Here is a 26,766-nt window from a genome sequence, read left to right on the forward strand (position 1 = left end):
ACCATCAGCGACAGCCCTGGAAAACTTCCCCAACCCTTACGTTAAAAGAAGGCAAGACCCTAAGAGATATTATCATGATGAGAGAGCAAATGCTCTGTTAATTTTGTATCAAAAAGAAGCAAAACACACTTGCTGTGTGAGTCAAGGCCAAATTAGTTAAGTGCACAAGCCATGAGTTCCAGCCAGAAAGCTATAGGCTCTGGCTTCTTAGTCAATGGGTCATCAAAGTTGAAGCGAATAGTGACAGTAATGATGCTCTTGTTTCATAATTTAGTCTTTTAGGTGCACAAAAATATTGGACCTCATATGGTTGAGCCATAGGTAGCTGCTGAGTCCTTAAAACTGAAAACAAATGTGTCTTATTTATTGGCAAAGAGCTGCTCTCTCACTGTGCTGCTCTACTCCCCTCCCCCCATCCTAATTTTAGCTGATTAAGGAAAATATTACTTAAGGCTAGATTAAAATTTCCCCATCCTGAAGGGTGGGTGAAGTCCATACGCACCAAACTAAGTATGCTGAGGAACTTCAGAGAGGGGAGGAACTCAAAATTTTATGCCTTGTTGGTGACAGACACCAAAATCACCATCCTAACCTATTAGGGGAAAGGCAGGGCTGGGGCTGGTGTGAAGCAAGTGAGGCACTTGCCTGAGACACAAATTTAAGGAGGCATCAAAAATGCATTAATCAAGACAATAATGCAATATTTAAAAAACCAAAAATGCTAAGCCCATGATGAACACAATGTCAACATTTTAAATAAGGATAGGATCAATAACAGCACCATGCTGTTGTATATTTGATCCTAAGGCAAAAAGAAAGTAAGTAACACTGATCCTCTTTTGAGTACTGCTTATGCAGGTGTCCTAGCCCACTCTGCATTGCCTTGTAGAAATCAGGATGTGGCTGGGTGCGGTGGCTCTCGTCTGTAATCCCAGCACTTTGGGAGGCTGAGGTGGGAAGATCACCTGAGGTCAGGAGTTTGAGACCAGCCTGGCCAACATGGTGAAACCTTGTCTCTACTAAAAATACAAAAATTAGCCCAGTGTGGTGGCATGTGCCTGTAATCCCAGATATTTCGGAGACTGAGGCAGGAGAATCGCTTGAATCCAGGAGGCAGAGGTTGCCTGAACCCAAGATCACGCCATTGCCCTCTAGCCTGGGCGACGAGCGAAACTCCATCTAAGAAAAAAAAAAAGAAATCAGGACTCAAGGAATCTACACAAGTTTTGATAATCTGGCTACTGCTATGGCTATGAGTAATAAAGTTCTTTGTTTCTGAATCAGGAGTCTCATGTCTTCTGACACAAGAATCCTGAAACTGTGGCAGGCTAACCTGGTAGATTGCAACAGGGTAAAAATCTTTCACAGTTCTTGACAGGTTCTACCTCTACTTCTAATCATCTCCATTGTTAACATCCTACTATGAGATGGTTCTGACCCCAGTACCCACCTCAACTTCCTAACCAGTCTCCTCATTTATGCCTTTTTGCCATGTAGTAATAGAGTCTTTACAGCAGCCTGATTTTTTTCTACTAAAATTTGAGATCATAAACTCCCCTGCTTAAAAATCTTTCAGTGATTTTCCTTTCCATATAGAATAAAATCTAAACTCTTTGCTATGGCTTATAAAATCCTACATGATTTAACTCTCCTGCCTATTTCTCATATCAAATCACTCTTCCATTTAGTAATTAAACTGTAGCCATATGCTTTTCTTTTCTAGGATATTTTTGTTTAAGAGTGTTTGAACTTGCTGTTTCATCTGCATAGCACATAGAATTCCAATGTCTGGCTGCCTCCCTTCAGTGGAATATTTTCTTCCGTGGAATATTATGAAATAGATGCCAGCAAAGTAGGGGTGACACAAATTTTTAAAAAGAATTTGAGATATATATTTTTGAATCTTCAAAATAGTCAACATGGGAAAATAGGAATTTCTTTGTAAGTATTTGAACCTTGTCAAAATTCTAGAGTGAATTCCCAAGACTCTGCCTACTCTAGGTAAATTGTTTCATCTGCTCCAATCCCCAAAAGAACCTAGAGTCTTGACACTCCAAGTATGGTCCTTAGTCGAGTAGCATCTCCATTTCCTGGGAGCTTGCTTATATCGAGATTCTTGGTCCCCATCCTTTTTTACTGAATCAGAATCTTTATTTTAACAAGATCCCCAGGTGATTTGCATGCATATTAAAATTTGAGATAAACTGCAGTAACCCACTTTTCAAGGCGATTTTTAAAAAATCTCATTACAGCATTCACTACTGAATGAGCCTGCATTTTCATTCATTCATTATTTATGCTCCATCTCCATCTTCACCTCATTCTCCACTAGACTGTAAGTTACAAAAGAGGAGAGATTTGCCTATGTTGATAACAGTATCTCCAAGGCCTATAATAAGTCCTCAAATATTTTTTGGAAGACATGAACAAAACACTCAGTAATTACTATAAATGAGTTCCTTTATGGATAACTTTCCACTCAAACATGGCTGAATTTTTATTTACACAATTTAAGCTATGTATTAGATCCCAATGACTCAGTGTTTGATTCTTAAACTGTCTGAGAATGGTTAGTTGCAATACAGCAGGAGATGACTTGGATAGTTTCTCAAAAATCCTTTGATTTTTTTTTTTTCTGACTCAATTTCTTGTTTGCTCTGTATTGCATTCTTATAAGAGCTTCAATTAGTCCTCCTTGATCTCGACTGTACCCTTTCAAATCCATCCTTCATATTATGGATACGTCTGTGGTACAGTATGAAGGGCATGGATTTGAATCAGAAAAACTACTATTTCTTAACTGTGCCACCTGGGAAGTTCATTATCCTCTGTTTACTCATCTTTCTAATGGATAATAAAATTTACTTCCAAATTTTATCAAAATGAAGATAAGTGAGCTCATGTACTTAAAGCATCTAGCAGAGTAAGTTGATCAGGAAGGTTTCTTTCCCTCTTGCCTTTCATCATGTCACTTTTTTGCCCAAGCAAATAACCAAAACAAAACAAACTCAAGATCTCAAAGTCCTTAAACATTATCTAAATGAACCAGCCCTGCACCTGGCCCATTTTTCAACTGAGTAAGACTGATATGGTTTCCTTCTGGTTGGTTCATTCCTGTCTTGTCTCCGGAATATTCCCTATATTCTCTAAATACCTTAGTTGCATTTGCCCGCCAAGGTTATGGGGTAAAAATCCCGTCTTCAAGAAGTAATCCTGGAAAGATCATGATCTTACCCATATAACTCCTACGGAGCCCACAGGTATTTAGAATTTATATCATCAATTTAATTATAAACTATTCTTCTGTGTTTATAATTCTTGAATTCTTTCTTGTTTAATATCTTTCTTCTAGCTGAGATATAAACTTTGTGAAGACTGAAATCGTGCCTTATGTTTATTTATAACTCACAATGGGTGGCAAAGTACTGAGATATAAACCTTGTTGACTGTTTGATGCTCAAAATTTTTTCAGCTGCTCTTAAATTATTGCTGCTAATTCTGTCTGAACCACATGATTTTCCTCTGGGAAATTTTAAATCTCAGTCTTGTTCTGGAATTTCTAGAGCAAGGGTCCCAAGTTCAAATGCTTACAGGGTCTATGAAAGTTCATAAGCGAAAGGGACCAGGTGTGAGAATTCAGAGATCAGTGGGAGATAGGGGCAACAGGAATAAGAGTGGTCCGTCTTCAGGGGTGAGCACTACTCAGGTCCAGCTAATTGTTGAGTGTAGGAATTTGGGCTCACGTTTTTACTTTGTTAAGAAAAACCAAGAATCTGGATATTTATGTAAAGTTTCTCAAGTTTCGAACTTTGACAAGTATTTCAAAACAGTACACGCAAAACTAGACATATTGGTGGGACAAGAAGAGCATGTGATTCATTAGAGCTGAGGTTTTCAATCCTGGCTGCAAATCAGAGTTACCTGTGAAGCTTTGAAAAATCCTGATGCCCAAGCCACAGGCCAGGCCAATTAAATCCCAATCTCTGAGGCTGTGTCCCAGGTATCAATATTTTTTAAATGCTACCCAGTTGATTCAATATGCAGCCAAATTTGAAAACCACTACATTGGAGGCTTCAGTCTACCTTTCTCATTTCTTTTGTAAACTTAGGATTGGCATTATTTGTGAGGCTTTAAATGATCTTAGCATCACTGGATACCTTAATTATCACGGACCTTAAAAAACTCTATTCCACAACCTCTGTCCCATTTCATTTGTCTTATGACTTCTCCTGTGTGGTGAAAGCTCTGGTGTCTTCAGCTAATTCCATTCAGTCAGTTGTTCTACTCTATTGCTATCATGTAAAGAAGGAAGTCATTTTTTGTGTGTCTTAGAAGTAAATGCTAATTCACTCAATAAAATTAAATTTTTATAATGTTATTTATGTTTATTCTCAGTAGTATTTTCTGCTCTGTCATTTTTTTAACCAGCTCTTTCGAGAATGAAGAGTTTCAAATCATATGTCCAGGACAAAATAATTAGTATTATAACTATTTTGCAGTTCCAGTACTCCAAATCATGTCTGCTAAGAGTGGCTTCCTAAAAACTTAAAAAAAAAATCCTGCAGATCTATGGGACTAGATGTATATATAAAGACAAAAGACAGAGATGGGGCATTACAATACATTAACTATAGTTCTCCATGTTAATCCTCAAATTCTAACACTCCAGCTCCCCTGTAGTTCATATACTCCACTCTTTGACTTTGCCAATACAGCTCCGATGTTTCCTCTTTTTAAAATTTTCCAAAATTTCTATAGGTAGTCTTGCCCCACAACATTGAACTTACCTTCTTCATCTTTATTGTTCATCTGTTAATGTAGCCCATAGGTTTCAGTTACATAGTTGTGAATAATTTACAGCGACTAGATACAATATACTTTGCCAACATCTTGATTCCAAGCTTTAAACAGATTTGCCTTTTTTTTTAAACTATTTATCTGTTTTAATTGGCAAAGAACAATTGTATACATTTATGTACAACATGATGTTTTAAAATATGTATACATTGTGGAATGGGTAAATAGAGCTAATTAACATATGCATTACTTCTCATACTTACCATTTTTTATGCTAAGAGCTCTTAAAAATTGACCCTCAGTGATTTTCAAGAATACAATGTAGTCACCACGTTATGCCACAGACCTCTCGAATTATTCTTCCTATCTAACTGAAATTTTGTATCTACTCTGTCTTCTTTTTGGGCTGCAATTTTCTAGATTTTGGCAATGTAGGAATTGCTGGTAATCAGCAGATTTGAGGATTTTTACAACCTATAGAGGCACTTCATTTTGTGAAATCATGGTGCAGCAAGTAAACGATCATGCTTCTGGAAAACTTTAATCTCTGACAATTTAAGAAACATAGAGAATAAAAAACAAATACCTGAAGAGAGAAACATTCTTATACTCACTCATTGTAAGATACTGAAATCAGAATTATAAAATGCTACATTTTGTGTAGCATTTTAACAGTTTGGAATATTATAATGGAATGATGAAGTTTCTTTCAAAAGAGATGGTAATTATAAGGGAGCCCAGAAATTTGAACTGTATATTACTAATACTCTATTATCTGTTAATTAGGTTACCTGGATATGTACAGTAAAATTTTTAACTAGTTAAAGTATATATAGCTAAAGCTATAGAAAAGACATAGCAAATTAACATTGTATTTTAATCTGTTTTAGAGAAGTAATGAAGCACGAGTGAAAGTTTCTATCTTTAAACTTATCCTGGCTTAATATTGCAAGTGTATTTTAATTTACAGATTGATCCATGGTAGCCAAGTCCTCCTATATCTAATTTAAAGTATTCTCAAATAGATTCACAATTAGATTCTTAGTTTAAGTCTTATTCTATTGTCAATCACTTTTTAAGTTTAACATTACGTGTACGTGTATTACATTTTATCTCCCACTAGATTATAAATTGGGTAAATGACCATATAATTTATATTTCTGTTCCCCTCTGTGCCTAGCACAGTGCTCTGCATGTGGTAGGTACTAATTAAATGCTGTCTACATACATAATTAATTTTAATATACAGGCTCATCATGGCATTTGAAATTACCCAACTCGTTGAGATGAAATAAAAGGAGTCTATTTTAAATACTACACAAGAAACACTGGCAGGAGAAAGAATAAGAAAAATAAGAAACAATCAAAGACTTACTCTGTAGTCACTTGATGTCACATAAAATATAGGGAGGAAGGCCAACCAGATGATGCACGTGGTGTACATGGTAAAACCTATGAACTTAGCTTCGTTGAAATTTTCTGGGCACTTCCGCGTTTTGAAGGCATACACAGTGCATAAGATCACCAGGATCACATCGTAGGTAAGAGAGATCAACATGCTGGAATCTTTGACATTGCATTTTAGGATGACTGTTTCCCGCTTCTCTGCAAGGGTATACCTCCTGGTGCCTGGGGCCTCCAGGATGAGCCACACAGACACCATCACTATTTGCACCAGGATCAGACCCAGGCAGATGAAAACCTGCGAACTGGGGCTGATGAATTTTGGCCTCTGAGCGCCATTCTTGACCCCATCGAAGATGCGGGCAATGCAGTTTGTCTTGGTCAGCAGGGCTGAGTAACAGATAGCGAAGGAACTCCCCAGCCCGAGTCGGCGCAATGCACAGATGACTGGTGATGGCTTGGCAATGAAGAAGAATGTCATGCAGTATGACAGGCCAACCCCAAACAATAAGATGTAGCAGAGTTCTCGGCCCGATGCTTTGACCAAGGGTGTGTTGTTGTGCTTGATAAAAACAGTTACAACCATGCATGTACACATAAAACCCAGACAGGCAATGGTGACTGGGCCAATGGCCCAGGCGTCTTCCCACCTGATGTAGTCCTCAGGAAGGTCATAGCATCCAGTTAGGTCTGCAGTGGGCCACTGTCCAGGCCCACAATCCATACAGGTAAACTCATCAGCCAGGTATTCGTAGGGTTCACAGGGGATGCAAATCCAGCAGCAGACATCCCCTGGTTGCATATTCTTCATTTCATTGGGGGCACAGGGGTCGCTGCACTGGGAAGTGGGGACTGAGTTCCGGGACCAGTGGATAGAGTCGACATCTAGCGATAAGGTTTCCGCCCAGTGACCAACTTTCAAGTAGGAATACTTTCCACCTACATTTTGGAAATTGAACACGTTGTATCGCCCCATTCCATCTCCAAAAGTGTCAAACTTGACTATGCTATCTGCATCTTTATTTGGGTTGAATGGAGCTGTGATATGTAAAGTGAAAGAAAAAAAAAGAACACTTGTTTAGGTGTCTTATGTGTGATTAGTCAATTACTTTATGCCATACACTGAAATAACAGGAAATGGTGATTCCAAGGCTGTTATTTGGAATAACAGTAGTAGCCATTGAAAGTTACACTTCAAAAGCTACTAAAGTGCTCATGCATTCATACATTCATTCACTTACCATTACTGAGTATCAAAGGGTGCCAAGTACCAGTGATAATCATGAATACAATACAATGCTTATTATATAACGGGGGGATTTACAAACATGTAGTCATATGTTTTATGGTGGGCATGTATTCCCTTCTTGAAAGACTTCATGATAAGAATTGGACAAAACATTGTGTCTCATTCTTATTACATGTTTATTTATGTACAGCCAATAAAATGTTTCCCATCTTAAATATTTTCATGAAAATATAAAACAGAAAGAATTTTTCTCCTTCAAAATGAAGAACTTTTTTTCATTACAGATGCATGATATGAGTCTTTTCAATAGTTCAGATGATTCAGAAAGAAAAAAATTTAAACTACCTATCATACTTCAACTCTAATAGTTTAATATTTTGGATATTAAATTTAATATTGACATTAATTCTGACTACATATATGCATGTGTCTATATACAGCATGCTCATATTCAGACAAATACATACAACCTAGCTGTATGTAGAATCTAGGTAAGTAGACTTTGAAATTTCCTAAGTGAACAGGGTCAGTAGCACTCAGCCAAATGGGCCACCCTCAACCCTGTCTCTTTCTTACAGGATTCTGCAAGTCCCTAAGAGCAGAAGCTCTCTGAGCATACATGCTTCCTCTCTTCCAGCTGCGGCTCATCATGTCTGTCTTGCCAACATAACCACCCCTCTGATCACCCATTTCTATGCCACGTACTCTGTTCTACTACTGTGTGCTTCTATTTCACTGCTGATCTTTACTCTTTTCTTAGAATTAGAAGACAAATGTTGCTGATACCTATGTGACACATAGAGAAACTCTATTACTCATGGTAGGCTTGCCTCTGTTGGTAAATAGACCCCAAATTGTTTAGTTCTCCCTCATGTAGCAGTCTAAGATTTTGGTTGCTGGGTGTCCGTCTTTCACATTGTGATTCAAAACCCCAGATTCCTTCCATCTTGAAGCTGTGCCACTGCTTAGTGAAGCTGTGCCCCTGCCTAGGCCCTCCTCTTCATCAGCATCCACCCAGCAGAAGCAGAGAGTAGAAAGAAGGTATGGCACATATTTCTATTCATACTTCATTGATTAGAAATTAGTCACAGGGACACACTCAACCTTAAAAGAGGGTGTAAAAATGTAGCTTAGCTAATGTGCTCAGCTACTTCCGTACTATGGAAAGAGAGATTGGAATTTAGAGGACGCTGCAGTGTCTGACCCTGTGAGTATTAGCTGTCTTTGTTGCCTCACCCGTGAGCTTCATTCCACCTTCTCTGAGGCTCAGGCTGCTCTAGCTTACAGGGAAACACTGTCCAGGAAACACTGTTTAGGAAAAACTGGATCCAGTTATTGTATGGGGTAAAAGAATCCTTCAATGAATTACTTGGGCTCTTGGTAAGAAGAGGACTTTATATTTTACAAAATAGCCCTCTCTTGTCTAAAGGATATAGGTGCCCCTAGAGGGCTGGGTTGGGTAGTTTATAATAAAACCTCATACAAGAATCAAGTTCTGTTATAAATATTATATGCCCAATTTATTATTCACTTATTGTTATTTGTTTCTTTGTAGTGTTCTTGTTATCTCACCCTGCAATTTGACTTTACCAACCTCCACCTCCTTTCTACCACATTTCACAAACCCATCACATATATCTGTTTGTGTCTGTACTCCAGTTGTGAATTGGTTTCAAGTTCATTGTAAGACAGGGTGATGTAGTAGTTGAGTGTGTAGTTTTGGGGTTAGATGGACTTTGTGTGATTCTTGTTTCTGTCTTTTAATAATTGTGCGTCCTTCAGCAAGGACCTTTCTGACTCTGTTTCCTAATTTGCAAATTGGGAATAAGAGTTCTTTTGACAATTTGATGAGATAAATCATAAAACATGGCACAATGCCTGGCACACAGTAAGCACTTAAGATATATGTTAGTGATAATGATAATAAAAGTAATAAAAAGAACTTCATGAAAAAGGAAAGCTGCTCATAAAAGTGAGACCTACTGAGAGACAGGGAGGGAGAAGATGGGAGGAGGGAGATGTTATTCAATTCTACCTACTGCTTTATCCAAACCTCACTTCTGACCCAATCCAGACCCTGCTCCTCCATCCTTTTCCCCACACTTCCATTAGTAGGCATGATTATACTTAGCTATTGCTTTGTAATGTATATTTTTACTTAGTGAAATATTGAGAATTTTTTTTTAAGATTAACCTTTTAATAAATTATCTTTATTTTCAATAGCTGTATACTATTATCTTGTACCTAAGTACCAAGCTACTTAAATATTCTTATAGTTTTAACATTTATGTTGTTTCTAAGGTTTTCCCTTTATAAACCTCATTATCTAGTTATTTACTTAGAGCAAATTCATAGAAGAAAAACTGTCGGGTCAAAGCATAGGTTCTTTAAAAATTTAGCTACAGATTACCAGCTTGCCAAGGAAAGGTGTTTTTTGTTTGTTGTTTGGTTTTGTTTTACCAACTAATACTCCCAAGAACATTGTATGGGAATGTCCATTCTCCACAATCTTACTAACCTTGGGTATTTTTATCTTTTTAATAATTGACAAACTGACAGGAAACACATCTTATTTTAATCTGTGTTTATTTCTTTGACTTTCAGAGGGTCTGGTTATATTTTAATATTTTTTTAAATTATATGTATTTATTTTGTGAATTTCTGGTTCACACATTTTTCACTTGTTTTCTTTTGGGATGTTTATATGTTTTTAAAAATTAATATGTAGGCCAGGTGTGATGGCTCACATCTGTTATCCCAGAATTTTGGGAGGCTGAGGTAGGTGGATCGCTTGAGCTCAGGAGTTCAGGACCAACCTGGGCAATGTGATGAAACCTCATCTCTACCAAAAACACAAAAAGTTAGCAGGGTGTAGTGGCACATGCCTGTGGTCCCAGCTACTCAGGAGGCTGAGGTGGGAGGATCACTTAAGTCTGGGAGGCAGAGGTTGCAGTGAGCCAAGATTGTGTCACTGTACTCCAACCTGAGTGACAGAGTGAGATCCCATCTCAAAATTAAAAAAAAAAAAAGTAAGAGTTGTATATAAACTGGACATATTAACTGCTTGTCGTATATGTATATATATGTTGGAAAGATTCTTCTAACTTTGTGCTTTTTCCCAAACAGATTGCTAAAATCTTAGGTAACTGATTCTATCCATCTCTTTCTTATAACTACTAGTTTACTTATCAGTCCAAAAAATCCTTTCCTACTCCAAGATTATTAAGATATTTATCTAAACTTTTTTCTACTACTTTTATGGCTTTCTTTTTTATATTCAAAAATTTAATGCACTTCAAATTTACTTTAAAGTATGAGTTAGGATTTCAATTCATTTTTTTCTCAAATGGCTAACAATTTAAATACTAAATAATAAAATATTGTACACCTTTTAAAATGTATATTACCATACAATAATTTATAAGTGAAAATTATAAAGTACTAAGTTAATAATTTTCCACTGATTCATAATACTTGTCATATATTAAATCCCTGATACCCAAATTTTTATACCATTTCTTGTTTCTCTTGGTCTCTTTCCACAGTTGTATGGTCATTTTATAACTACCACAGTATTATACTAAATTTTAGTATTGGTTAGGACAAGTGAACAAAGGAGTTGAAACATTATTACTATATTTTCAGGTATAGTAATCAATATCAGAATTCTTATGTCACATAAAACTAAATTTGTTTATTCTATGATTAGAGAAAGTTCATTAAGAATTTTAGGAACTCCTTTCATGTTACAAATAAGAAAAATATTGAATATTTTAACTCATTTGATATCAGATGTAAGAATAAGAACTCTCAGGTTCTTACTGTGTTATTAATTTCATTATTCTCAAGTATGCACCCAACCTCTACCAATGTTCAGTTGATGTTATTAGATAATTTCTGGTAAGCACTTCTAAAGTAATATGTTTTATATCTTTAAATAATTCACTGTTCTCATAGCAATTTTTGAATATAAAGTTCTTAAAATTAGTATACTTAACAAACAATAAAACTGATTGAAAGAGACTAAAACAACCAGAAAATAAAAAAAAAAAATGGAGAAAGCAGAGCAATGCAGGATGTGAAAGTCAAAGTCTTCAAAACATTAATATGCTCAAGAGAGATAAGTGAAGATATTGCATCCATGAGGTAGGCACAAGATATCCTTAAAATGAATATTCAGAGAACAAGAATGAGCTTTTGGAAGGGAAATAGCAGAAATAGAATTAACATAAAGACTGAAAGATAAATTTGAGAAAAATCTCAAAGTTTGACCAAAATGCTGTGATGGCAAGTAGAAAATACAACAGGAAAAGAATTACTCTGTGGAATTTCAACATGTAACCAACAAGAGTTCCAGAAAGAGAAAACAGAGGGTAAACATTATTGAAAGGCAAAGTGAACACCAGTGAAGAGTAGACTTAGCTTGGGGAAGGATGAAGCAAGAAACTTTTCTGATTTCTTATAAGTGTGTTTATATTCATGGAAAAACTATGTACATGTATTATTTTGATAGAAAAGAAATTATAAAGTTAAAATAGTATAAAGATAATTAAGCAAGGTCAGGCAGAGTAGCTTTAAAGTAAATAAATTACAAAAATAATGCTGCTGCAAATATTGGAACAACTGCTTGAAAAGTGGGTGGTGAATAAACAAACGCTACTTTTGGTGGAATTTTATTTTTTAATACATTTACCTTTTACTAAATTTGTTTTGTTAAATGTGTAAAATATGTAACAAAATTCAGTCTAGTTTCTAAATCCTTCAAATACATAAAACAAATTACTTCAAATGCATACATTACGAATTCTAAACAAAAAAAAGCCATTTTGAGAAGAAATGCCCTGCTCCTTAGCTTGTAATAAAGATCCTTAGGTTGCTGTGTCTGTACTAGAATGAGAAAGAATAAAATAAGAACCAAGAAGAAAAAGGTGAACCACATCTGTCAAATATTCCACATGTGAGAAAAAATCCTGTTCTTGAATGGTTATTTTGAACGCAATGGCAACATTGACCTGGGTAATGAGGAAGCAAGTAAGAAAAGCAAGCTGTCAGGTGCTGCTGGAGTGGCTTCAAGTGGCAGAGAGCTTGAAGCCCTAGTGTATTGATCCTGTTGCCTTCCTGGTGCATTTAGAGTTGCCTCTAAGTCAAATGACTCACTAGGAAAATAGAACCCTGTGAACTGAAACCATGATTCTCCAGCAATCAGTTGTATAGTTCTTTAGCGTGAAGAAACTCCAGGGAATTTGCTGTTTTTCAAGTTAAGTCTCACCATGAGAGTAAGCATCATTAGAAATGGAAAAATACATCACTTCACCTTTCACTGGTGTTGCAATAGCATGAAAGAACCCAAACTAGAAGGGGAAAAAAAAGAACAACCAGGAAGATGGAAGAATTTTTTATAAAAGACTTACAACCGTCTCCAAACTCTAATTTCAAGCTCCTCATCACTCGGGTGCTTCAAAATCAGGTCTTCACTTTCAGAAGGAGTCGGATGTGGCTTTGGGTCAGGAGAATCGTTTCTCGGGTTAGCTCATTATCCAATTAGTTCTGACCCCTGTTTCGAATGGGAACTTGGCTTGAATACCAAGGTGACCAGTCCTCCTAGGAATCATTTGGTAGAGAGGCAGCAAGTCTATACCTTAAAGATATCATAAGTCAATGGCAGGAGAAATTAAATTCATTCTTTATTTTTTTCTTCTCAGACAGAAGTCCAATTAAGGTAAGAGAATAGTGTGGCTCTTAGGCCTTCAGTAAAGGGAATATTACCTCCACTGCTTGGGTTCACATTCATAAACACTGATAAAGATTGCAAAAGCTACTAGCAGTGGCCGGGCACAGTGGCTGACTCCTGTAATCCCAGCACTTTGGGAGGCTGAGGCAGGCGGATCACCTGAGGTCAGGAGTTCAAGACCAGCCTGGACAAAATGGTGAAGCCCCTGTCTCTACTAAAAATACAAAATATTACCTGGGTGTGGTGGCACACCTGTAGTCCCGGCTCCGTGCCGTGGGGGGCTGAGGCAGAAGAATCGCTTGAACCCGGGAGGCAGGGGTTGCAGTGAGCTGAGATCGCGCCATTGCACTCCAGCCTGGGCAACAGGAGTGAAACTCCAACTCAAAAAAAAAAAAAAAAAAAAAAAAAGGGCTACAAGCAGGAACATGGCTCCAATTTTACAACCAGGGCCTCATTAACGTTTCTGTGAACTAATCTGATGAATCAGAATTAAGATATAGGTGAAAGACAGTGTCATCTCCCTGGAAAGACTGTTAGAAGTCAAGAGGTAAAGAAACCAAAATCCTTTGGTTAGAGCAAACAAAATCTTTTACGAACCTCATGCAGCAAGAAGATAGGAAAGAATAAGAATGAATCACTGGCTGTCAGTAATTAGTTTACTTACTGATTAGGAACAAAATCACTGAAGCTTTTCTCACAGTCATCAGCTGAGTGTAACAGCTGGAACAAAGCACCACTTAGATGTCTTCGGTGCTCAGTCTTACATGTGGAAAACACTCAGTAAATACCTAACATGTCACAGAGAAAGTGAATGTTTGAGAAAAGATACTGAAATAGCTTTTTTTTTTTTTTACGGTGCTATGACTTTTGAAGAGGACTCTCTTCAGTTCCCTTGAAATGTTACCATGGTTAGTCTTCATTATAGATTTTACTGGTTTTCCTATCTAGATTCTGCATATTATTGTTGAAATTGTCAAGACTCCAGGCAACTCAGAAACAATCTACTCTCAGACTAAGAATGAAGAATGGGGAGGTAGGGGCATAGGGAAAATAGAAATGAGTGGAAATTATGGAGATTCCAATCCTCCTACCCGCAATTCAGGGGACAGGGCTAACCTGATTTATTGGAGCTGAAAGTCCATAGTGGTCATTGAATCTTTGCTTAGGGACTTTCTTTAATGTGAACTAGAGATACTATCACATTTTTTTCCTACCTTCTTTTCCCCAACTCTTGCCCTCTTCATTACACAGTGTACTGCTTTTTTCTCATCTGCTCTAATAAGTGTTTAGATTTTTAAAAATTTTCATTGAATTTTAATGCATACTAAAAAAAGCATTTTGAAAAAGTGGGTTATCATGAAGTGAACATACATATGTAACATTGTGACTGTTAAGAAACAGCATTACCAGTTCCCTTGTTTCCATCCCTATCATTCCACCCTTCCTCAGCTCCAAAGGCAATCACTATCTTACTTTCTACAACCATTGTATTAGCGTGTTAGGGCTGCCATAACGAAGTACCACAAACTGAGTGGCTTGAGATGACAGAGATTTATTGTCTCATGGTCTGCCTGAAATCAAGGTGTCAGCAAGGTTGGTTTCTTCTGAGGGCTGTGAGGGAGAATCTCTCCCATGCCTCTCTCTTAGCTCATGGTGGTATGCCAGCAATCTTCGGTGTCCCTTGGCTTGTTAATGCATTACTCTCATCTTCCACATTCACAAAGTGTTCTCCTTGTGTCTCTGTGTTTATATTTTCCCTTTTTGTAAGAGCACCAGCCATATTGGACTGGGGCCCACCCTAATGACCTTATTTTAACTTGGTTACTGTATAAGCACTATTCCCAAATAAGGTCATATTGTGAGATACTAGGGTTATGACTTCAAAATATCTGTTTTTGGGGAACACAATTCAACCCATAACAACCACAGACTATTTTGCCTGATATTGAACTTTATATTAATGTAAGTATGTATTATTTTGTATCTAACATCTTTTGCTCAAAATTAACCTTTATGAAATTCATTCATCATGTAGTGATGAGGAGCTCTAGTTTATTTTTATTGATGCATAGTATTTTATCATATGATGTGCCACAATTTATCCATTCTTTTGTTGGTGGACATTTAAAAAAAATTTTTCTTTCAATTTTTAGCTTATATAAACAATGATCTATCTTTAGCTGGGTTATCCTAGAAGCAAACCCCAAGACTAAATTTGAGTTCAAGTAGTTGATTTGGGAGGTTATAGGGCAATGGAGAAATAAGACAAACAGGAATGAATCCAATACAGGATGTGTCAATGACCAAGTTACTGCTGAGGGCAAGTGGGTCTCAGCCTCACTGGGGCCTTGTGGGAGACAGTGGAATGGAAATTGGGACATAAAACCCCAGCTGACTCATCAGCTCGGATGGGACAACTCTAATTTGTCATTGGTTTATGGTAGAGTGGTAACTTCATGGCATTTTTGGTATGTTCTCTATAGGTAGAGCCTGTCTGACCAGACAAAGCTCTCTGGCAGAGAGTCACAGATACTTCTATTGAGAAGGCATTGGCATGTCTGAGAATAGTGAGTGGTAAGAAGATACAAGTGAGGCACTGACAGCATTTTCTACGTGCTACCTTGAAGACTCTTGTATATAAATTTTGGGATATACATATATAAGCATAGCTCATTTTATTGTACTTTGCTTTATTGTGCTTCACAGATATTACTTTTTTGTTTTGTTTTACAAATTGGAAGTTTGTAGCAACCCTGCATCGAACAAGTCTATCAGTACCATTTTTCCAACAGCATGCGCTCACTTCATGTGTCTGTGTCACTTTCTGGCAACTCCTCTTGCAATATTTCAACTTTTTCATTATTATTATATCTGTAATGGTGATCTGTGATCAGTGATCTTTGATGCTATTATTACAAATGTTTTCAGGTGCCGCAAACTGTACCCAGGTCAGATGGTGATCTTAATAAATGTTGTGATTGCTGATTCTGATTGCTTCACTGACTGGCCATTCCCCTATCTCTCTCCCTTGCCTCAGGCCTCCTAGTCCCTGAGACACAACAATATTTACATTAGGCCAGTTAATGACCTTATGATGGTCTATAAGTGTTCAAGTGAAAGAAAGTATCGCTTAAAGTCAAAAGCTAGAGAGGATTAAGCTTAGGAAGGCATGTTGAAAGCTGAGATAGGCTCAAAACTAGCCCTCTTGCACCAGTTAAGCAAGTTGTGAATGCAAAAGAAAAGTTCTTGAAGGAAATTAAAAGTGCAACTCCAGCAAACACACAAATGGTAAGAAAGTGAAAGAGTCTTATTGCTGATATGGAGAAAGTTTTACTTGTCTGGATAGAAGATCAAATCAGACACAAGATTCCCTTAAACCAAAGCCTAATCCAGCTCAAAGTCCTAATTATCTTCAATTATTTGAAGTCTGAGAAAGGTGACGGAATTACAGGAGAAAAAGCTAGGAGAGGATGGTTCATGAGACTTTGAAGGGCTCAAGACTTCAGTGGAGGAAGTCACTGCAGATGAGGTGGAAATAGCAAGAAAACCAGAATTAGAAGTGGAGCCTGAAGATGTGGCTGAATTGCTGCAAACTAAATGATCAAACTAAAACAGATGAGGGGTTGCTTTTTATGGATGAGCAAAGAAAGTGGTTTCATGAGATAGAATCCACACCTGGTGAAGAAGCCGTGAACACTGTTGAAATGACAAGAGAGGATTTAGAATATTACATAAACTTAGTTGATAAAGCAGTGGCAGGATTTGAGAGAACTGACTCCAATTTTGAAAGTTCTATTGTGGGTAAAATGCTGTCAAACAGCATCACACGCTACAGAGAAATCTTGCGAAAGGAAGATGCAATTATTGTGGCAAACTTCCTTGTTTTCTTATTTTCAGAAACTGCCACAGTCACCTCAGTCTTCAGCAACCACCACCCTAATCAGTCAGCAGCCATCAACACTGAGGCAAGACCGTCAATCAACAAAAAGAGTATGGCTTGCTAAAGGCTGAGATGATTGTTAGCATTTTTTAGCAATAAAGTATTGTTAAATTAAGGTATATACATTGTTTTTAATACATAATGCTACTGTACACTTAATAAACTACAGTATAGTGTAAATATAACTTTTATATGCACTGGAAACCAAAAAATTTATGTAACTTGCTTTATTGTGAATTTTGCTTTATTGCAATGGCCTAGAACTGAATGTAAAATATTTCTGAAATATGCCTATATATGTGCAAAAGTGTGTATATGTGTATATAGTGTGTATGTATTTGTATATAATAGTAAAATTGTATGTGAGTTTCAGTTGCTTCATATGCTTAATAATGATGTCATTTAATTTTAGATATTTGAGTGAAAATGTACCGGTATCTCATTGTGAATTTTTTGGTAGTTAATTTGCATTCCCCAATGCCTAATAATATTGAGCACCTTTTCATAAGTCAATCAAATGTCTATAAAAACTCTTTTATAAAGTACCTTTTCCAGTCCACTTGTATTGGATTTTTTTTTTTTTTTTTTTTGATACGGAGTTTTGCTCAGTCTCCCAGGCTGGAGTGCAGTGGCATGATCTCGGCTCACTGCAAGCTCTGCCTCCCAGGTTCACGCCATTCTCCTGCCTCAGCCTCCCGAGTAGCTGGGACTACAGGCGCCCACCACCACGCCCAGCTAATTTTTTGTATTTTTAGTAGAGACAGGGTTTCACCGTGTTAGCCAGGATGGTCTCCATCTCCTGACCTTGTGATCCGCCCACCTTGGCCTCCCAAAGTGCTGGGGTTACAGGCGTGAGCCACCGCGCCCAGCGTGGATTTTTCTCTCTTTTAAAAATTTGACAGTGGGCGTGGTGGCTCATGCCTGTAATCCCAGCACTTTGGGAGGTGGATCACCTGAGGTCAGGAGTTTAAGACCATCCTGGCCGACATAGTGAAACTTCGTCTGTACTAAAAATACTAAAATTAGCTGGGCATGGTGGTGGGCGCCTGTAATAACAGCTACTGGGGAGGCTGGGGCAGGAGAATCGCTTGAATGCGGGAGGCAGAGGTTGCAGTGAGCCGAGATTGGGCCATTGCACTCCAGCCTGGGGGACAAGAGCAAAACTCTGTCTCAAAAAAAAAAAAAAGGGGGGGGATTTATATGAGTTTTTTATATTTTCCAGATATGAGTACTTTTCAGATATATGTGTTGTGAATATCTACCCTGTGGCTTACCTTTTCACCTGCTTCTTAGTTTTGTCCAATAAACATAAATTCTAAAATTTAATGCCCAGTACAGTCTTTATTTTTAATGCCCCCAATTTCTTAATTTTAATGCCAATTTCCAATTTATGAATTATTTACTTTATGGCTAAAACTTTTAGCATTCTGTTTAAGAAATCTTTACCTATTTCAAGATTATAAATATATAATTCTAAAATGTGAGGATTTCAGGTACTGAAAAACATTTCAGAAGAATATTGTATCTTTAAGGTATCAGCTCTCCCTTTGTGCTGACATAGTGTGTTGTGCGTTTGACCTTAAGGAAACAGACTATAATATGTTGGAAAGATATTCAGTGTGTGCCCATCTCTTTGCTATTCCTAAGCCTCTCCAGAACAGGGATGATTTCTCATTCAACTTTGTACTCTCATTAAGGAACACTGGACACATTGTTTCCTAAACAATTAGACTCATTAGAATCATCTCAGGAACTTAAAAATCATGCTAATGCCTGAGTCATAATACAGGCCAATTAAATGTGAATCTTAAGGGCCTTAACACTTGTATATATTATTATGTAGCCAAGGGGGTGGGGGAATTGCAGCCTCTAGCAGGTGATGCCAGGGATGTTGCTGAACATCCCATAATATGCAAGACACACCCTCAGAACAAATACATATCTGGCCCAAAATGTCAATAGTGCTGAAGTTGAGAAACCTTGGTCTAGGGTAATAAATATTTGTATTTCTAGATATATTTTGAAAAGCTCAACCCTTTATGAAAATGGAAAATATCTATGCCTGATAAATTCCTTATGGTGTCACCATATTGAGGTTACTATTACCTAGTCTTGTTTTCTCACTATAGTCATTTCCAGCTTATACACTTCCTTGAATATGTGGAGTACTCTCCTTTCCCCGCTCATTAGCCGTTTCAATTATGTTTCACTCCTCCCACCTTACCCCAACAGTCACTACAGGCCCATTACACACAGATTTTCACAGTCTTTTCTCCCCTTTTAAGAAACCAGTCATCCAGCTGCACATCTCCTCTTTAATCACCTCTTAGGAAAGAAGCAAATTCTTGTCTGCAGCAGGAGCAGAAGATATATATATATAGTCTTCTAGAGCTAACTCACAAGCAAGAATGTCTGTTATTAGTGAGAGTTAAGTGGGGTCTGTATGCAAATTTTCTCCCATTTAATTTATATCCCCAGCACAAACCTGAGCACCCAAGAATACTATGTGACTTTGCAACAGTCTCCAAAATTTTCCAATTTTGTTAAAAGAAATTGTGAATTCTGATGACCAATTTAATCTGTTCTTGCTTTTTAATGTGACTGTCATATAGTAGAGCAAAGATTTTAAAATGTCTTAAAAAGGGGCAAAAAGGCTTTCCCCAAACAAAGTTGGCTAGAAATGCATATCCACGACTTTTTTAAAAAGGCATAAGCATCCCATTGTTCTGTCCTTAAATCACTTTTCCACCTGCTGTGCTAAAGATCTAAGTGCTGCAGAAGAGTGAAATGTGATATGGACAGAAGGTGTGAAAATGGCTGGGAAAATCCCATTCAGAGATGTTCTCAGAAGCCAACCATGCAAACTATTAAAAAGTATTTGAAAATTGGTAGCAGAGCTAATATTCTGAAGAATGCAATCACAGTATCAAGGATACTTAATAAAATGAGCTTTCCCATGTTTAAGCAAACCATAGACTTCTTTATATAAAGAAGCAGAATAGGAAAATTTTATTCAGCCTTCAAGGATGAACTTTCCAAAGACAAGCACAGCAGCTAAGCATGAAATTTCCATGGGTAAGGCAAATTAATTTCTATTTTGTTGTTTTATGAATGCATGGACATGCATTTGACTTTCTGTGTAGTATCACGTAAAGAGAATACAAGGTAAAATAAATGACTTCTCCTGCCAGCATGCTGGTCTATTGTTAAGTTGTCATGTGTTTCCTAAGCCACTGTAGCATAGCTTAGTCTTCTGTCTTCACAGAAAAGCTGCGTTATTGAACCACAAGATTTCAAGTGAACTTGTCAAATCTTCAAGCATATCCACACATCGTTAAGAAATTCCAAAGCTACATCTTCCTGAAAAGGGTTTCTATTCCCCTGGAAATAATTGAGGTGACAAAATTTAAAAAGTTATGATTTAAAAAATGTTCTCCTCTTTTTCTCCTTTTTAACATAAGGGTTAATTCACTTAGAATAAACCAAACACCACGTGTTCTCACTTATAAGCGGGAGCTAAACATTGAGTACACATGGACACAAAGAGGGGAACAAGAGACACCAGGGTCTACTAGAAGGTGGAGGGCGGGAGGAGGGTGAGGATGAAATTCAAAAAAATGAAAAGAATAAAAATTTTCTCCTCTGCCCCATAATTTATATTTTGAATTAACCTGAAAATAATGTTGTTAAGGTTATGACAAACTGGTTATTTTGTCCCTTTTTAGAAAATCTCCCTGGAAATTGATCAACCCCAGAAATCATTTGAGTCTCACTATTCCTCCAACTGTGCTCAATTAATAAGATAGATGAAATTAACTTGGTTATAGTACCCTAACATAATACCTTACGGGTGTATCTATCTATCTATCTATCTATCTATCTATCTATCTATCTATCTGTATATATATGTGCACACACACACACACATATATGTATAACTTTGTTGCATAAATTTCCACATTTCTCATATATTTTTACTGAAAAACCAGGAGATGGGGCATTGTTAACATCCAAAACTTCACCCACAGTCATCCTTGAAATAGATGGAGAAAGTTAGTAGTACATGTGAGAATTATGGTAATCACATATCCAACTAGGTGTGTAATTATGAAGTAGACACAGTTATCTTTAAGGCTCTTCCACTTTCTTTTTTTCTCAGCCTACCTTCTTGTTCCTGAAACCCACTCCTCTCTTGTAGCCCCAAGCAAAACAAATTCTCATCCACGTACTACATACTGTATATGTTACCCCTCTCAGGAACAGTCATATTAAAAGATATCATAGTCAAAGGACAATATCAAATGTCGTCACAAATAAACTATTGATGATGGGATCTGATATCTCAGTGCAGAAAGAATTTTGGACAGGAGCTTTGTCTTACTTTCCTAAAATGATATACTTTGAAGAAGTAGGAATACTTTTGTTCTTAGATCAAGTTTTAGCCTCAGTCCCATGAAAAGGGAACTTTTGCTTCCTAACTTCCTTCTTTTCCCACCATCTTATTTTCCTTCCCCTCAGAGAAGCAGCAGGTCTGACTGGCTAACATTCACTGAACCTTCCTCCCTAATGGGCAGAATCATAGCTATTAAAAGATAAGGCAGGAGTTCTACCTTCACTGGCTGACTGACAGAGGAACTAACTTCTCAGAACTGGCCTTGGTCATCTTCATGCACTCCTTTGCACTTTCAGTCTCTAGGCTATACAGACCGAGTGGGTCTTGCCTCAGCGGCTCTGCCCCTGCTCCAGGCTCTCTCTCCCCACTGCAACAGGTGGGGAAGGAAGAGCTGCCATTCACTCCTCATACATAAGGACACCTGGGTAAGTAGGCTTGAAATCTGCTCCAAGGATGCAGACATTTAGACACAGGTTGTGGGAAACCAAAGGTTTCTTGGCTTCTGGCCTACACTAGGGATCTAGCTGTCATATCAGAGAAGTCTTTTTAAGGGAGGGTGGTGGGAAAGATCAGGCATTAGCTCAGTTGGTAACAAAAATTGAAATTTGTTTCCTCTTGGCTATTGATCCTTACATGTTTAGAACCCGGGAAAAGAAAAGGAGAAAGTAGGATTTGGGCACTAAATCCTAATCCACAGCCCCCAGCGCGCACTACCCGCCCCCACCAAAAAAAAAAAAAAAAAAAAAAAAAAAAAAAATACCTCACACAGCTAACTGCTGAATTTCTGTTAGTTCTAGCTAATAACATTTTTTTTTAGAAAAGGGCAGAGAGGACTGCACTATAATTGAAAAGGGCAGAGAGCACAAATAATTGAAAAGTGATTTAGAGGCAGCATTCAAATTTCGAGTTTGTTTTCTTTTAAATTAGAGTTGTAGGGCATATATACTGGGACTCAACAAAAGAAAAGCAGGGGTAGTAGAAAACAGAGAAGAGAAAAAAAAAAGACGAATCTGGGAGGCTGAGAGTGGGGATGGTGGATGCTGGCTTGTCCATCTTTGCCTTTCAACTAGATATTGATTGCTGCTATTATCCCAATTTTGGTTCTCATTACAAAACATATACAACATGAACAGCACCTCAAATATGTCCAGCATATTGGCAGGGCTGTGTAATAGGAAGCCATTATTATTTCTATGGGCTATTGTGATAGCCTTGCAGCTGATTTTCTGTTCCTAGTCCGTCCCCTTCTTTTCTGGTTCACAATTCTCTAAAAACGTCTAAGGTACCACAGCTACCAGCATCCCATCACTTCATTGCATGAAGGTCTCAGTGGCTCTCCTGTTGCATTTAGTGATGTTAGCTGAAATTTCTGTTCTTAGGATAAAAATAAATGTTCTAAGAAAAGACAAAAGTTATGCAATATAACAAGCTGGATTAACAAAGCTAAACAGTAACTTCATTACTGAATAGGGGTTAGTTCTTAGACGATCTACTTTGTGAGTCAGCTTTGAGGATCATCCAGAGATTGATATGGTATGTAGCCTTTCCCAATTTTTGGACTATCAAATTTTATTTTAATTGATTTACTTTTAAAAAAGATATCTAACATGTACTATATTGGTGTTTCATGGAACTACATCCTACATAATAAAGTATTACAAAGTATGAATTTCACAGTCCCACACAATCTGGCCCACTTCCCATTCACCATTCATATCTCTCGCTCTATCCCTTTGCAATCCATGACAGAACCTAAGTGCCCCCTTCCTCTTTGCTCACATGCAACGTGCATTTTTTTCCACTTGTGCTTTTTTTCATCTTGTTCTCTGCTTTATATGCCCTTTCTTCTCTGTACCACCTGTAAAATCACTCACATCCTTCAAGGCCAACACAAATATTGCTTCTGCTTGCCCTTGTATCTCAGCTGAAATTGCTAACCATGATCCCACATTCCATTTCTCTGGCATTTACTATCTTTCTCTCACATTATATATTTTTTTCTGTATATCTTATTATTACTATCTTCTTATCACTACATTGTAAGCTCCTTAAAGGCACAAACATAACTTTATTATTTTTCAAACAGAAATTGTAACCTGGGAGCTATAAGTGAAATTCATCCTGAGAATTGTTTTGTTTATCCTGCACTGTATATTCAAAATATCTGTATTAGTGTCCTTTAGTAAAAAATTGAAAGAAAAAAAAAAAGATGTCATTTTCTCTTGAAAGAGAGAAAGATCTGGTGCCACTGTGCTGCTATTCAACACAGGCACAATCAGCGTTGTAGTTAGCCTGGTCCCCACCTGAAGCAGATCAACCTGCTTGATGACTTATTTGAATTTTCACTTATTTGAACAATGTTTTATACAAAATCTGTTCTCAAAAAAAAAAAGTTGCTCTAAGCCAGATGTAATTATTTCAGAAATATCAAGGAAGATGGGGAAAAATCCCACTAGTTAGAAAATTATGAAGGGAACAATTTTTAAATTTGATTTTCTTGTAAAAATGAGGAGAGAGGGAAAAAATTAAGGAAGTATGGTGACAAAGAATGCTAGTAAACCAGTGATGCTTGACCATAAACAATCTCTTTTCTGGGGTCTCAGGACCTTTGTTGTACACCTCCACCAGAATATGATTCACCTTCGAGGAATAGTTTATTTGCTCTGGGTCCCCTGTCTAGACTGCGAGCTCCTTGAAGGCTGGGGCTGTCACGCATCATTTTACCCTGGAGTCTAACTACCTGAGTTGGAATGTCAGCTTTACCATGTACTGTCCACTTCATTTTTTGCATCTCGTTTACCCATAGGGTTATTGTGAATGTTAAATTAAAAGTGATTAGTCCAGTGTCTAATATGTAGAAAGTGTTTGATAACTGTTAGCTTGACTGCTAGAGTACCTGCCATCTATCAGGTATTCAATAAACATTTGTTGAATGAAAGAGTTAAAAAATGAGTGAGTGAGTGACTCTGTGTCCACCACTGTGTAACCACTGTGCTGTTAGTCAGCTGGTTTTCTGAGCTTTGGTTAATGGTGTAGGTCTGTTCACAGAATTATATGAGCTATAGCAGTTCTTTATATTGCAGACTTCATTTACCTAAATTAGACTAAGTAAAATTAAACTACATGTTTATGACATAATCTTTCTCTTTCTAGTTAAAAAAAAACCTTTATTCAGCCTTTTTCCATGGAGCACATTATCTGCAATATTGTCCCCTTCCAACTTTTGCAAATCATTTGTGAATTAACTGAGCCCCACCACACCCCCAAATTTTGCCTGACTACTACCTCTGCTACAGGGGTGTGTCAAAACATACACACAAGTAAAAAGCTACAAGTAGTGAAGAAGTATTGGAATTTGTCTGCAGGACATATTTTTGGCTTTGAAGTAAGAAAGAAAGAACCTGTGACTTTGCATTTCTCCACCTTGGAGGTCATCTCTGCTGCAAGATGGGCACCGGGTGATGTTGAAGGGGAAAGAGCCTGGGAGGCTGGAAGCATTTACTTTGTTGCCAGTCTCAAGAAGCTTGAACATGCTTTTCTATTCCTGTTTTTTTTCCTCTCAGGGAACATAAAAGATTTTTGATAGCAGGGATTTTGTGTTGTCAGTTTTAACTCTAATGCCTAGCATTTAATAAATGTGTGCTGGAGGAATGAATAAAGGACTTAGAAAAAGAAAGAATGATTAATATGAGACTGAAGGCAAGGAGCCTCCCTAAATATCAGCTGACATTTTAAGTTAATAACATTTTTATAAAGATATAATACATTATGCTATAAATATTATCATAACACTCTAAAGGGACCCAGTACCTTTGGGGTTAATACTACAAAGCTTTCATCAGAAAACTGAAAAACATTTGTAAGATTGTCCACTTATATAAGGTACTCAATATGTACTACCTGCTGCATTTATTTGAAATAAGCTAAGGAACTCAGTTCTATTATCTCTTTAAAAATAATGACCTAGGGGTAACAGTAATGTCCTCTCACCTCTCTACCCAAGCACTGTGATCCAGGATCCTGATGGAAGTCAAAGAGTGTACCCTGTTTGTTGCAAATGCAAGTATGGGCTATTCCAACCATGAAAAGACACACTCACAGTTATATCTCGGCAAAACCATTCGATATTTGGGTTTTGAATATCCAGTCTCCTTTTCCACAATATTGACATCCTTTCTGTATGCTATGAGCCAGATGCCTTCTCTACATCAAAAACTGCCCACAAACTACAGTGTGATAATTGATTATAGAGACCAGAGTATAAACTTAAATCACTGTAAGAGGTCAAGTATAGGTTCAATTTGTAAAAGTCTGAATTCATACCATCAAAAATGAAAGCTTTGTTCTAGTTAGTGGAATTTAATGTGGCCATCTGGGAACAGAAGCTTTTTGGAAAGGTAGAAAGGATATATTCGAGGGTAGCAGGGAGTCTTCCTCATACCTAGGTTCACCTAGAATTTGGCAGACACCAACCTTACATATCCAACTTCGATTCCCATTTTATTTTGATCTCACAGTACCTTCTGTAAAGTGGAAAGAGAATTTTTGACTATTTTCACTGTAGCAAGTGTTTTCCCTTTTAGAACTAGGGACGGACAACTTTTGAAGGAGAAGGAGATGGTTTGTGATTCTGGAATTCATGGATTAGAACATCATACATCTTGAATCAAATTCCCCTGAGAAACTGCACTGCAGAAATTGCAGTTTTGACACGAGTCCATTCTTTGGTTGTTGATCATAGCCATTGTGATGTGCTTGTGCCCCTAGGCCTGCTGGGCAGCATGGCATTAGTTTCAACTCGGGCTCTCCATCTCTGATTGTTGCTGCTACAGTGGCCAGTTTTCAGTACCTTTCTTCAAACAGTTTCAAAATTGTCTTTGGAGCACTTCTTTTGTTGGCTTTAGAATGTATGATTGTCCTTATTGAATGCATTATATGACAACTCATTTGAAGCACAAGCACAAGCAATAACAGTTTTAGGACATCAATTGGAATAAATGTAAAGTCCTTTTTTTCAAAGCTTTCCTTGATAATGTGTGATTTGAGAAGGAAGGAATTTGCAAAAACTTTGTTGCTGAATTAAGGAGAAAGGTGAAAAACTATTGCTTTCCATAGATTTATGGCTTACCACACACACACGAAGACATACAAACAATGATGGTTATTTCTTTCTTTTTTATTTTCATCCTATGAATTCAGCAAATGGCTTCAAGTATCTCTGGCTGTGATAATTACAGTATAAAGGGAAGT

At 37.3% G+C, this 26,766-nt stretch overlaps 1 protein-coding gene across 2 annotated transcripts in view; it reads right to left on the minus strand.

Moving 5' to 3' along the window:
• The window catches only part of GRM3 (glutamate metabotropic receptor 3), a 226,295-nt gene that overhangs the window by 18,752 nt on the left and 180,777 nt on the right, over positions 1 to 26,766 (minus strand). Inside the window, exon 4 of one of the 2 annotated variants that reach the window (XM_054496687.1) lies at positions 6,174 to 7,240. The exons of the other annotated variant lie outside the window; for it this stretch is intronic. Within the exon in view, the coding sequence (XP_054352662.1) occupies positions 6,174 to 7,240 (1,067 nt within the window). The remainder of the gene's footprint in view (positions 1 to 6,173; positions 7,241 to 26,766) is intronic. 2 annotated transcript variants of the gene reach the window in all.

The sequence above is a fragment of the Pongo pygmaeus genome, chromosome 6 (assembly GCF_028885625.2).
Source record: "Pongo pygmaeus isolate AG05252 chromosome 6, NHGRI_mPonPyg2-v2.0_pri, whole genome shotgun sequence".
Lineage (NCBI taxonomy): Eukaryota > Metazoa > Chordata > Mammalia > Primates > Hominidae > Pongo > Pongo pygmaeus.